The 12,534-nt window shown below is 34.7% G+C and overlaps 1 protein-coding gene across 1 annotated transcript; it reads left to right on the top strand.

The window, feature by feature from the left end:
• The first annotated feature begins 247 nt into the window (after nt 1-247).
• Nucleotides 248-9,588, top strand: LOC115987250 (DCN1-like protein 2). The gene is made up of 11 exons (XM_031110759.1): nt 248-443; nt 2,533-2,594; nt 3,198-3,334; nt 4,209-4,267; nt 4,498-4,521; nt 4,897-4,979; nt 5,084-5,148; nt 5,501-5,550; nt 7,269-7,370; nt 8,265-8,324; nt 9,128-9,588. The coding sequence occupies exons 1-11, from the start codon at nt 441-443 to the stop codon at nt 9,260-9,262; spliced, it is 780 nt and encodes a 259-aa protein (XP_030966619.1). The 5' UTR covers nt 248-440; the 3' UTR covers nt 9,263-9,588.
• Nucleotides 9,589-12,534: the final 2,946 nt, after the last annotated feature.

Here is a 12,534-nt window from a genome sequence, read left to right as displayed (position 1 = left end):
CGTGACTTTTTATGTGTTACTATCGTCACGGGGCCGGATCGGACAATGGCATCCATGTCCATGCCCCCTCACCCACGGTCATCCTTAAATATATGGTCCCACCAGAGCAATAACATGTGTCCGATTCTCACACATTTACTTTTTTCTCCTCAAAGATAAGCTCCCACAAAGCTTAAGTTTGAGATAATGTAAAGGGCAATATGGTAAATTAAAGAAAACACAAGTGCCTGAAAGACCTATGCTGCTGTCGAGACGTCTCCAGCACCCCGGAGAGCAAAGAGAGAATCGAAAATCTCTTCAGCTTCTCTCTCTCTGTCTTTTTTTTTTTTTTTTTAGAGAGAAAGAGAAAGAAACAAACCCTAATTTTCTCTCTCTAACTCCTCTCTTTCTCTCTCTCGCACGGTACCCACAGTTAGGGTTTCACTCATCCAACTTCAAAAATGGTAACTTTTTTTTTTTTCTTCTTCTTCTTCTTCTTCTTCTTTTAAAATGAGAAATTTAGTTCACAAATTTTGGAGAACTAGGGTTTTAATTTCGCAAAGTTTTGTTCTTTCTTTTACTTTGTTATGTATATGTGAATTTTTTATTCAAATCTAGACCTGTGTCTCAGAAATCTTCAGTGCTTTTTTTTTTTTTTTTTTTTTCTAATTTTGAATAATTGCTTGAAATTTGTGGAGAATTAGGGTTTTAGTGTTGTGGTTTTTTTCAATGGAGAAAACTGAGGGAAAGGAGTGAATTCCCATATTGCAAATCTTATAATTGAGGTGTGACTTTTAGGTCAAATTATGCTGTGTTAGTTCTATGTAGCTGAAAAGAGTAAATTGAGTTGGGTATAGATCATAGGAATAAGGGAAGATCATTAGAACACTTTCATTTAATGGTAGTTTGATGTAGAAGGAAAGAGAGTGACTAGAGTATGTATAAAAATGGAAGATGGGTGCCTCAACGGAATGTCAAAGTTGTTTTATTAGTTTTTATCATACCAATAGCATCCCTTGTCGGTTTTAAAGGGTTGCTATACTTCTCTGCATAATTTATTTTTTTGTAATTCTTTTGGGCTTCTTTTTTTTTTTTTTGGGGGGGGGGGGTGGAAATGAAGGGACCCTTTTTTGTTTTTTGATGACGCGGAACGTCACCAAGGCAGGGCTCTTTGAATCCCACCTTCCAATACTGTGTATTAGGTAATCCAAGAAAACTCCTAGTGGGGATTGAACCTAGGATGTCTGGGTCTACAGCTCATCCCTGCCTCCAACCACTAGGCTGCACCCTGATGGGTAATGTACAGAAACTTTACAAGAAGAGTCCTTTGGACTTGCTTCTAGCCTGTAAAACCTAAGTGCATTTGACCCCACCCGCTAGAATCAATTGCCGGGTAATCCATGGGCGTTTGCTCCTGACAGGCTAAGTAGTTTATGCTTATGACCAGGAGCATATAAGTCTCTTTTCTCAATAAAATATCGTTACTTATGGAAAAAATCTCCATCATACTCATGTTAACAAGAACTATTACGGTTGAGTAAGTCCAAAATTTACTTTTGATTTGGTGGTGCTTGTTATTGTAATAAAATGTTATTGAACGAATGGAACTACCTCATGGGCATAGTTTTATAGCCAAAGAGATACAAAAGATGAAAAGTTACAATTTAAAAGAAAGAGAGGCAATGAAGTCTACAATACAATGTATTCCACAATGGCCCAAAACAATAAGTCCAAAATTTATTTAGAAATTCATTAGTATATGAAGAAGAATTGGGGGATATTGGAGAAGTATGTGAGAAAAAGAGGATAGAAAGACTGAGAGACATGGTGGGTTTGGCTAGCTGCTGAGAAAAGTGGGTAAATGGTGTGAATTTTTTACGATAGTGTTTTATGACTTATCAACACGCACAGAGTGGGGAAGGGCTTTACTGACGTCATTAATTTATCAACCTACATAATTAACATTTCTATACAAATGTTATGTTACTTTACATGTTATCAAATGGGAATTTTTTTTGGAGTAATTTTGTGTGACAAATGTACAGTTTGAAAATTTGTCAATAGGGAGAAGCAATGTGCTTGTGTCTCTATGTTGATGTGTATATTTGTGCTTGTGTGCATGCATGTGAGTGTATGCACTGCCTCTATATTGTGTTTTTGGGATTTTTATGCATATGTTTATGTCGTAATATGTATGTATTCATGCTCTGGGAAGCACTTGTCCACCACATGAAATATGGTTCCGGCCTGTTTAATGTGGTAAGTTTGGTAGGAACGAAACACCCGTACCTTTGAAGATATTGAGAGGCCCTTAGATCTTTTAAGATCTCTTCTTTTTGGTATTTTGTTTCAGTGGGGAAGTATTTGGGGTTCTACACATTGTATATCTATTGTTGATTTCCTACATTCTGTTAGCTTTAGTTCTTGATCTATGTGCATTTGTTTCATGTTCAGAGTATTTATCATTGTGAGCACGATGTTCATTTCTTTTAATAAAAGTCTTATTACCTATAAAAAAGGTATTCATGATCTGGTTTTGTTCTTTTTTGACAGCACAAATTGGGCAGAGGTCACCGTGACAAACTTCAGCAGTTTATGACAATCACCGGTGCAAGGTAACTGATAATCATATGCAGTATTTCTGCTGTACTGAATCACATCTTTCTTTGCATAGATGAGAATTAGATGGAGGTGATGAAAATTGGGCATGATTTGAATGCACTAAATCATGTTATTATAATTTTGAAATTCAGGAAAAAAAGAAGGAAAAATGGCATGCAGTAATAATTTTAGTGCTTGCTAAATCGGAGATGTGCAGAATGGAGAGGGAAGAATGGGGGTGGGGGTGGGGGTGGGGGATAAGGAGTTGGGCGTAGCTGCTTGAAGCGCTTTGTTGGAAGCTTTCTAGTTTTGTAGGTTTTGTAATAAAAACCTTTGTGTCTGTCAAACTGTTAAATCTGTCAGTTTCAGTATATTCTATTTCTTTTAAAATTTTAAATCTACAAATTATTTCCCATCAGAGTCCCTTATGATATATCTTGGCTAAGTAAGACTACCATAATTTACTCCTCTAAAGTGCTTGCATAGAGCCCAATCCTTGGGTGGAAGCTGCACCTGAAAAGTAAACCTCTGAAAAAGATTATAATTGTTGTATTTGTGTGTGGTTTTAAAATTGAAATTTTACCGATGGTGTATCTTACAATCCAATCCAATTGCAGTGAAAAATCTGCCCTTCAGACTTTAAAGGCCAGCGATTGGCATCTTGAAGGAGCCTTTGATGTATTCTACAGCCAGCCCCAGAGCAAATCATTTACTGACTCTAGACATTTGGAGGAGCTCTTCAATAGATATAAAGGCAAGCTTTTCTTAAACACTTGCTTCTGCTGCCTTTCTAGCACTTCATTACTACGTCTTTTTGTGGAGTTGTTGAAAAAATTTTGGGGGGGTGGGGTGTGGTAGCTATATTATATTTGGCATTAGCTTCAAATTAAAGCTGGAAGTTTTTAGTTGCATCACTTTCAAGCCTATAATTAGTGAGTTTCTGTTAACTAAAAATAACTGAAATTCACGTCTACTAAGGACCTATCTGGGTGCTAAAAATTCCTTCTTGTCAATCACAATTTGTATCACAAAATGACTCATTCTTATGTAAAAATCCTAACAAATAAACATAGTTCTCTTATATGAAAAAAAATAGCTTTGAAGAAGATTTCATCATTTTTTTTTTTTTGGGTTGTGGGGTGGTTGGGGGGGTGGGGGTGGGGGCGGAGGCGGGGAAGGGGGTTGGAGGTGGGAGTGTAACCTAAAATATCACTTGATAGTCACATATTTTTTAAGTACCTAGATAGATCTCAAGTGTATATTATGTGGGCCTTCATTACTTTTAGTCAATAGAGACTCACTAATATAGGGTGGATATTAATGTAATTGAATCATGAGGATTTAATTTAAATCAATGTTAAACTCTAGGTTTTATTATGAAATTATCCTGAAATGTGAAAAAGCAATTTTAGAAAACTTGACATGTACAACAATGCCTGTCAGTAGGAACCTCCATAGAGCCTAAAACTCATTTGGTGTGGACAATTAATATGCTGTTAAATGGGAATGAGCCTATGTAATGTTGGTTTTAAATGTTAAACTTCTAAGCATTGGGCGCTGTAAATGACTTCTGTTGCTTAATTGCTGCAACTATGCAACTAAATTTTTTGAATCTGATATGTTTGCAGATCCATATAGTGATATGATACTGGTTGATGGTATAACTCTCCTTTGCAATGATATTCAGGTAAGTTTTTTTTTTTTAAATGCTGGTCATTTATTATTTCTTGGAAGACTATAAGGTATTAACAACTTGGAATTTTGTAATTTCTTGTCATCAGTTGTTTGTACCTTATGGGTCATCTTTTTGTTTTTTTTTTTTCCTTCTTAAATAAGAGTTCTATTCGTTATTTGATTAACTATAATAAATTTGATCTTCACAATTTTAATGATATATGGGTCTTTGTCTTTTGGCAGGTGGATCCGCAAGATATTGTTATGGTATGTATAATTCTTTGAAGCTATTGCTATCCAAGGCATGCATACCCAAATATCTTCTGATTATTATGAAGAAAGTATCCTTAATATGAGGTTTAAATTCAAATCTACAAAGTCTGACCCTGTGGTAGCAAGAAAATTATTATATAAAATGTAGCCATGTTGAAGTGTTTGGAAATTTGGCAAGAACAGAAAGTTTAAATTTTGATTCTCAATCCCCTCCCCCTTGCCCTACCAAAGACCCAAAACAGAGAAACTATGGCTGTTCATAGAGTCAGAATATTTTCAATATTCATGGTTCCCCTTTGTTAATGATTTGAATCAGTATGTATAGCTTATGAATTGTTTTGAATACATGGGTTGCCGCTGTTATTGCAGTTAGTTGTTTCATGGCACATGAAAGCTGCTACCATGTGTGAATTTTCCAAGCAGGAGTTTATAGGTGGACTACAAGGACTAGGGTAAGTATATAAATAGTTATTTATGCTATACTTATTCTTGAGTTTAATGATATCGATTATGAGTTTGGAACTGCCGTGATTAAGGCTATATATTCTGATGGCAGGATAGACTCTTTGGAGAAGTTCTGTGAAAAGATTCCATTTATGCGCATGGAGCTGAAAGATGATCGTATGTGCAAGTGTTCATGAATTATGATTTTTTCTAAAATTTAGTTTTAATATTGAAATTCATGTTGCTTTTAGGCGAAAACACTCCCAAAATTGATATATTTATTGAAAAGTCAAAGTGATTGGTTTTATTAGCAATTTCTTTTATTATTTAAATTTTATTTATTTATTGGTAAGTTAAACACTCACCCAATGGTCATGAATTCTTGAGTGCACTCTCCACCTTGCATTTACAAGGGAGGAGGTACCATTTAAACTAAAGCTCATTGGTTGGTTTGATTAGCATTTCTAAGCTAGAGATACAATTATTGTGCTTTTGTTGCTGAAAATGGTTTTTGCTTGTATTTGTCCAGAAAAGTTCCGTGAGATATATAACTTTGCGTTTGGCTGGGCAAAAGAAAAGGTACTCTTTTCTCTGCGTGAATGCTTGGATTTGTACATACTCTTGACCTATGGATATTTATTTCCACTGCTGAAAATGAAGACTTCTTAATAGTTTTCAGCTTTTCACTTTTCTCAGTTTTGTCTTTTTTATTTTGGGCTCCTGGTTAATCCAGGATTGATTTTTTCTGTGTTTTTTTTATTTTTTTTTTATTTTTTATTTTTTATTTTTTATATTTCCAATTTATAATGCTGATTGTGCCCCCACTTTTCCACTTGTTCTTATTCCTGCTCTATAGTCTTTTAGGTAGGTATAGTACTTGGTATTGCTACTTTTTTTTTTTTGCTGAATAATTCCTTTTATTAGAAAAATCAGCATCCTAAGGTGATATCACTTATTTAACATTAAATGGAGTGTATGCACAATAAGCTTGTCTTTTTACTCTGAACTCAGAATGGGGTGTGCTCTGAGTGTGCTGGAGTTACTTTATGCCCTCTGTTATTGTTAAAAATCAACTTGATTAATTCCTGCATGCAATCCTGCCATTAATTTTGAGTGGAAATGTCTAGACTTAGATGCATTTTGATATGGATGTTAGATTCATGAACTCAGATGTTCTTCAGGCTTCAAATTTGGTTTATTTTATTTTTAAATATCTATATCTAATTCAGTAATGTATAAGTGAACTAGGAATTGATTTCTTCTTGAGGGCATACAGGATGTAGATGTAACATTAACATAGAATATCCAAAACAGTAATTTTGAATTATTCATGAAACTGAAAAACAGTTTGAGAAAGAATGATTGAAGGTGTCTAAGTTCGTTTGATACCTGTGTTCATTTCATGTTGTGTGACACTGGCTGCTCATAGAATTGGAAATTTCTTGGGAAGATAGCTTAGATTGAGGTACTAAAACTCAAACCTGGGATGTACGGTTTTTCGCATTGGTTCTTAAATTATATAGTGACCTGTTCTTTTGGATTTTATAATTGTCCTGTTGTGCTAAGATATATAGTGTCATTGTATGTGCATAATACCATCACAAAGTCACTACTGCATGTATATAGCAGGAATCGGAGCTTTTGACAACTACGCTAAATGACTGAATCTTTGATGGATAGGTGCCTCTTAAAGCTTGTATTACTATTATCCCTAGACCAATGGTGGGGCATTTAGATGTTTAAGTTTCATTTATACAATGGTTCCTCCCCATTTTTTGTTGGAATAAACATGGATGGGCGAATTTTTGATGGGCAGAGATGGCAAAGCTAAATGCATTTTTCCAGTTCCCTATGGATGATAATTTCCAGAAATTTTACAATATGGCGAGACGTGCTGACATTACTGAGCCAATTGAAACATAGCAAAGAGACAATGAGCCACTTGCTGAATTTTATGTGAAGTGTTATGGCTGTCTAGGTGGATATGATCCTTGATGGGTGTGAAATTTCATTTAGCTTAAAAGGCTGTACATTCAAGAGCATGGGGATGCATCTGTGTATTGCATGCACACAGCATGTGCACACATGATTACAAACAGATTTTTCCTTCAGCTTCTATGACAGATCTGTGCTACATTTTATATACTTCACTAAAAATTATATTTAACACCTAAAAATTCAATTGTGGGTTTTTTTTTTTTTTTTTTTTTTTTTTTTTTTTTTTTTTAATATACAATGTCATTGTCACCCAAATTCTGGTTACATATGCAGGTAGCTGATTTTTCTTAGCATTTCAGGGTCAGAAATCTTTAGCATTGGATACAGCTATTGGAATGTGGCAATTACTGTTTGCCGAAAAGCAGTGGCCATTGGTTGATCACTGGTGCCAGTTCTTACAGGTAGCTTACTATCCATATTTTTATCTAATGAGAATGAGTAATGAATTCTTGTGACCTATGGTGAAAAGAATTATATAGCTGGCAACATGTTGGGATTAAGGCACTGTTAAGTGAGCTGCAATGGGAAGTGAGAATATATTGCTAATTATGTTTATTATTAATTTAACCTTGATGCCCTCTGGGGATCTATCTTCAAGTCTCTGTGATGTTATAAACGGCACATAGGCATCTATGCCATTTTTAGATTTCGTTGTCTGTGTTTGTTTTAGTTTTGTTTTCATCTTCTTTCTTTCTTCCCTGACCCCCCAAAAGGATTCACTCATTGTGAGACAAAATCTGGGGGTTTTGGCAAGAATATTAGCAACCACCATGTCAACATTATTGGTAACTGCTGTTGTTGGTCGTTTTGGTGAAGTTTTGTCAATGGCAGGATGTGATGGTTGGTGGGTGAACATCTCTACACCTAGTCTCATTGGCTAATTTGCCTTCATAAATTATTTAATCCAAAAAATAGCTTGGTGGTTGGTTTTGTGACTGGACTTTTTGCGATTCTTGGTTTAGGTAGGCACCAGTGGTTACTGCATATGACCATTCTAAGCACATGATAATAGATATACCTTTAGGTGTAGGCTTTGTTTTTCATATCGATTCCCTTGTGAAATTTTCTGTGGATAGATGAATTTTCTTTTCTAGGGTAACTTATCAAAAAATAAAATAAAATCTTTTCTAGGATATTGGATTTGTGTCCCCTTTTTTAAACAATATTTGAAAATAAATAAATTCATGGATATGTGTTGAGTTATACATGTCTGATTGGGTTGATATTATGAACTCCATCAGCTTTCTTCTATATCTTTTATGAGAGGATTAATTAATTTTTTTCCTTTGGCTCAGGCTCGGCATAACAAAGCAATATCTAGGGACACGTGGTCTCAACTATTGGAGTTTGCAAGGGTAAGATTTAAAATGGATTATTACATACTGCATCATTATTTCAATATTAAATGCCTACGTTTCATTTACACCTGCTTATGCAATCAGTACCCTTTTCAACCGCATTTTTATCTCCTCAAACTCGTGGAGGATGATATGCATTGTGCTGCCTCACCTTCCTCCACCTATTTAATTTTTTTTATTTTATAAATTTTATTTTAAAAGTAGCCATCTTAGTATTTAGAGTGGGAGAAATATGTTTCCAGGATTTGTGAGAGAGACAATCTTAGCTTGACTTCATTCTTTTTCCTTGTTTCCTATTTTTTGTTTTGTTTTGTTTTTTTTTTTTCTCTCCACAGACTGAACAATCTTATTCATACCTTCATTTCTATTTCGGTATTCTTACAATCTTACCTCCCACACAACAAAGATGCTGCACTAATGGCAATTCTGATTATTCCATCTCTTTCTTTGTGTAATTGAAAACAAGGTCATGATTTTTGGTTTCCTAATCAATTTTTATCTTGTTGAAATTTATTAAACAATCACCAGCATTTCAATTTTTAATCTTCTGAATAAATTACTAGGTATTGTGATATTCATTGCCTTTAGAGAGTGATTGATTTATCTCTAATGAATAAAATTGTTTTTACTTATTGAAAAAAATATTCATAGCCGTTGAAGACTTGAGTCTTCTTTAATAAGAAAGGAAACAAAAAGAAACATTGATATCATCCTTTCATGAGCATTATTTATATCGAGGTGTCTTGCTGGTTTTGATGCTGGTCATGGCACTACTAATTTTTCATGCTTTGTACATCCAGACGGTGGACCCTGCATTAACAAATTATGATGCTGAAGGTGCATGGCCCTATCTTATTGATGAATTTGTTGAATACTTGAATGAAAATGGCATCATCCAAAATGTCCAGTTGAATGATTTGAGCCAAAAACGATGACGAGGTGCTGAAGTAGTGTTTAGTCATCTTTCTTTAGTGTGGTTAAATTGCGATGTTGTGTGATAGTTTTGGTCTATCACTAAAAGGTAAAATCCCCCAAAAAGGAATGAGAAGACATGAGTTCCAATTCAACCTTGTTTTCCACTGACGATTCATTTGCAACCTTTGTAGTTAATGGGACTGCTGATGTGGTATATGCATTTTCCTGTAAAATAAGTTATGAGAATTGAGAACCTACTAGTACTACTAAGCACTAGTGTTGGAATTTTTTTTTTGTTTGGATAAAATATTTCCTCTATACGATATTATGGACTTGGTATTTGAAATGTCTCTTCATGAACGAATCCAATATCATGGGCCGGGCAATCACGGTTTATTTTTGTACATGAGTACTTGGTAACTCTAGCTAATGGACTGGCAAACACGGTTTAGAGTTGACATTGTAAACCTTGCTATCAAGCCCTGGATTCAAAATGAGAGAAGGCTGGAACATATGGGTAAAGTCACCTAGCATGTATCAATTCCATGGAGTGGTTCATTCAAGCAGCTGTGGGCTTCACATGCTGTGAGATGAGTGGGACTGACTTGTGTTGGAGTGACCAGGGAAGTTAGGCAACATTCTTCTTTTATTATACCATTGACTACTCAGGAGAGAGCACAGCAGTAATATGGAAGCATAAACAATGATAAAATAGATGATAAAGAAGAAAACAACAAAATAAATATATTCAAAATAGGTTAAAACAGAATGTGGAATATGAAACAGAAACTAGTAAAATCTTACTTGAAAACAAACTTCTGTCTTTGATAAAACTTGAAAACAAACTTCTGTCTTTGTTACAAGATTACAAAATAAATCTATTTTTTGAAAGGTTATAAGATTATGTCTGTCTAAGTGGAAAGGTTATAAGATTACAAAAGAGAGGGAGGATTATAAGAGTTTTTTTTAAGAGAGAGAGAAGGCTTCTTCTTTCTAGACTTGTGAAATTTTTGGACCTAAAATCTGGACCTGTCTTTTGTTTTCGGTTGTCTGTCTTTTTATAGATGAGATGAACTATGGTATGTCTTCAAAAGTAACTTGAGTGAGTAAAGTTAACTCAAGTTATTCTATTGATGGAAACTTGTAGAATGCTGTAGAATTTGTCAAGGTACTATTTATGCGTGTTGGTGAACAGTAGTTGCTTTTTAGTGTCTGCTAGGACCGTGGTATGTCTTTAAAAGTAACTTGGGTAAGTAAAGTTAACTCATGTTAATATGTTGGTGGAAACTTGTCGAATTTGTCAGGGTACTATTTATGCATGCTGGTGAACAGCAGTTGCTTTTAGTCTCTGTCTGGACCGTGGAATGTCTTCAAAAGTAACTTGGGTAAGTAAAGTTAACTCAAGTTAATCTGTTGGTGGAAGCTTGTACAATTTATTAAAATAGTTCGTCTGAATTCGCATATTGGTGAATAGTGGTCTATCACAATTATCTTTGCAGGGTCTGTTTGAGAGAGCTATCATTCTATTGTTCTAGTCTGTATCCGCATAGTTATCATAATCTAGTGGATTAGAGTTATCTTCATATTGCTCATGCTCACGGAGTACTCCATAATTGTCACATAAAATGTAGTATGAAATTGGTGGCACGATTCTTTGTTATTATTCTGGGATCTCTAGTAATTTTCTTTTCCCAATGAGCCTCCTTGCTGAAGGTCTTGGACCATATACAGCTATCCTGTTGGTGTAGCCATATAGGTGAAAGTCATGATCTAATTTTTTCTGTACTTCATAAATCTTATTACTCATAAAATTAGACCATTCTTGTGCCAGAGCATACGGCTCATCAAGTGATAGATATGTGTCTCTTGTGTACCAGTTATAGTTAGGGCTACAACTGAAATCACTTATGAGGACCAAAATGTGTGCTGACCGAGCTTCCAAATAATAACTAGTATCCCATGTTGGAAGGGCGCTCCAGATAGTAAGCTTCATATAATTCAATCCTCCAATTTGTGTAGCTGCTTCTTGGTTGACTTTAGGAAATAAACTAATCTAAATTCCAGAAGTTAGGATTAACTTGCTGATAAATCCTGCTTCTAGCATTTCAGAAAACTATAAAGGATCACAAATTATTGGATCCTCTGTCTTAGTGTTGATAAGCAATCCCGAATAGGGATGATGTCCATCATAAACTCTTTCTGCTTCTCCAAAACTTTCATACCAAGTGGCCTTGTTAGATAGCCACATGACATCTATCATGTCTTCTGTTTTGATAAATACTATAGAGACTAAAATTTTAAAGTAAAACATCTATTTGTCATGGGAACTAGTCGTGGCTTTATGAGTTAGTATATTATGTTGAATTTCAAGAGGTAAGGTTCTAATGGCAAGTCTCAATTTTTGCTTAATCTTAGGGTGGAGCTTTGAAAAGCTTGTTCTCATAAGATAACTTTTTAGAGACTATGGTTTTGTCTTTATAGAGTTTGAATCTCGATCCTCCTCCTTGCCAGGGAGTTGATTACTAAGTGCCTCAATAAATGCACTGGTGCTAACAAGATGTAATTCCAAAACCTTAAGGGTCTTTTGGAATAAGGTTTTTTGTCTGAGGGCGAAGGCTGCTTGGAAATTATCAAGAAATAATATAATATGAAAATGAAGGTCTGTAAATTCTCCATTCTAGAAAGAAAGATCAGTGCGGAGCACTTCTTGCAGGATTTCACTTTTTTACCACATGAATACATTGCCTCTACTAGCAATGTATTCTGAAGGGATATTGTCTCAATTGAGACGCCTTCATGCTTATTCAAAATCTTTGCTAAAGCTTTTCGGATTTGTTTGGGTTGCACTACTGGTGCCTTGCCCCTTTCTTTTCTAGAAAGTCTTTTATCCATATTAGTCTACAATTGGCTTTTGATAGAAGGATTAGTTGGTATATCATTAGGTCTGGAAACAATATTTTGAAAATAAACATATCTTTGCAAAGCCTCTTTAAAATTTATTTTAAATTTTTTTCTGTCAATATCTTTCTATAAAATTCCTTTGAAATGTTTTATAAGAAAATTATTTTTAAGCTTTAAAATATATAATATAATAGAACAAACTTCTTTCTCAACACCGTTGCTCTTTCGCTGGGTAGTGGTATAAGAGTAGTGGGTAGTGGTATAAGAGTAGCCAGAATAAAGTTTGTCAATGTTAGGGTGACTAGAATTCAAAAAATTCACAAAATCTATCATGATTCTGCCTGTTTTGTATATTTTACTATATCTCTCATTCTGTGAGAATATGCCAAAT

The sequence above is a fragment of the Quercus lobata genome, chromosome 4 (genome assembly GCF_001633185.2).
Source record: "Quercus lobata isolate SW786 chromosome 4, ValleyOak3.0 Primary Assembly, whole genome shotgun sequence".
Lineage (NCBI taxonomy): Eukaryota > Viridiplantae > Streptophyta > Magnoliopsida > Fagales > Fagaceae > Quercus > Quercus lobata.
Note: the sequence above shows the minus strand (reverse complement) of the source record. Positions and strands in the feature narration are given on the sequence as shown.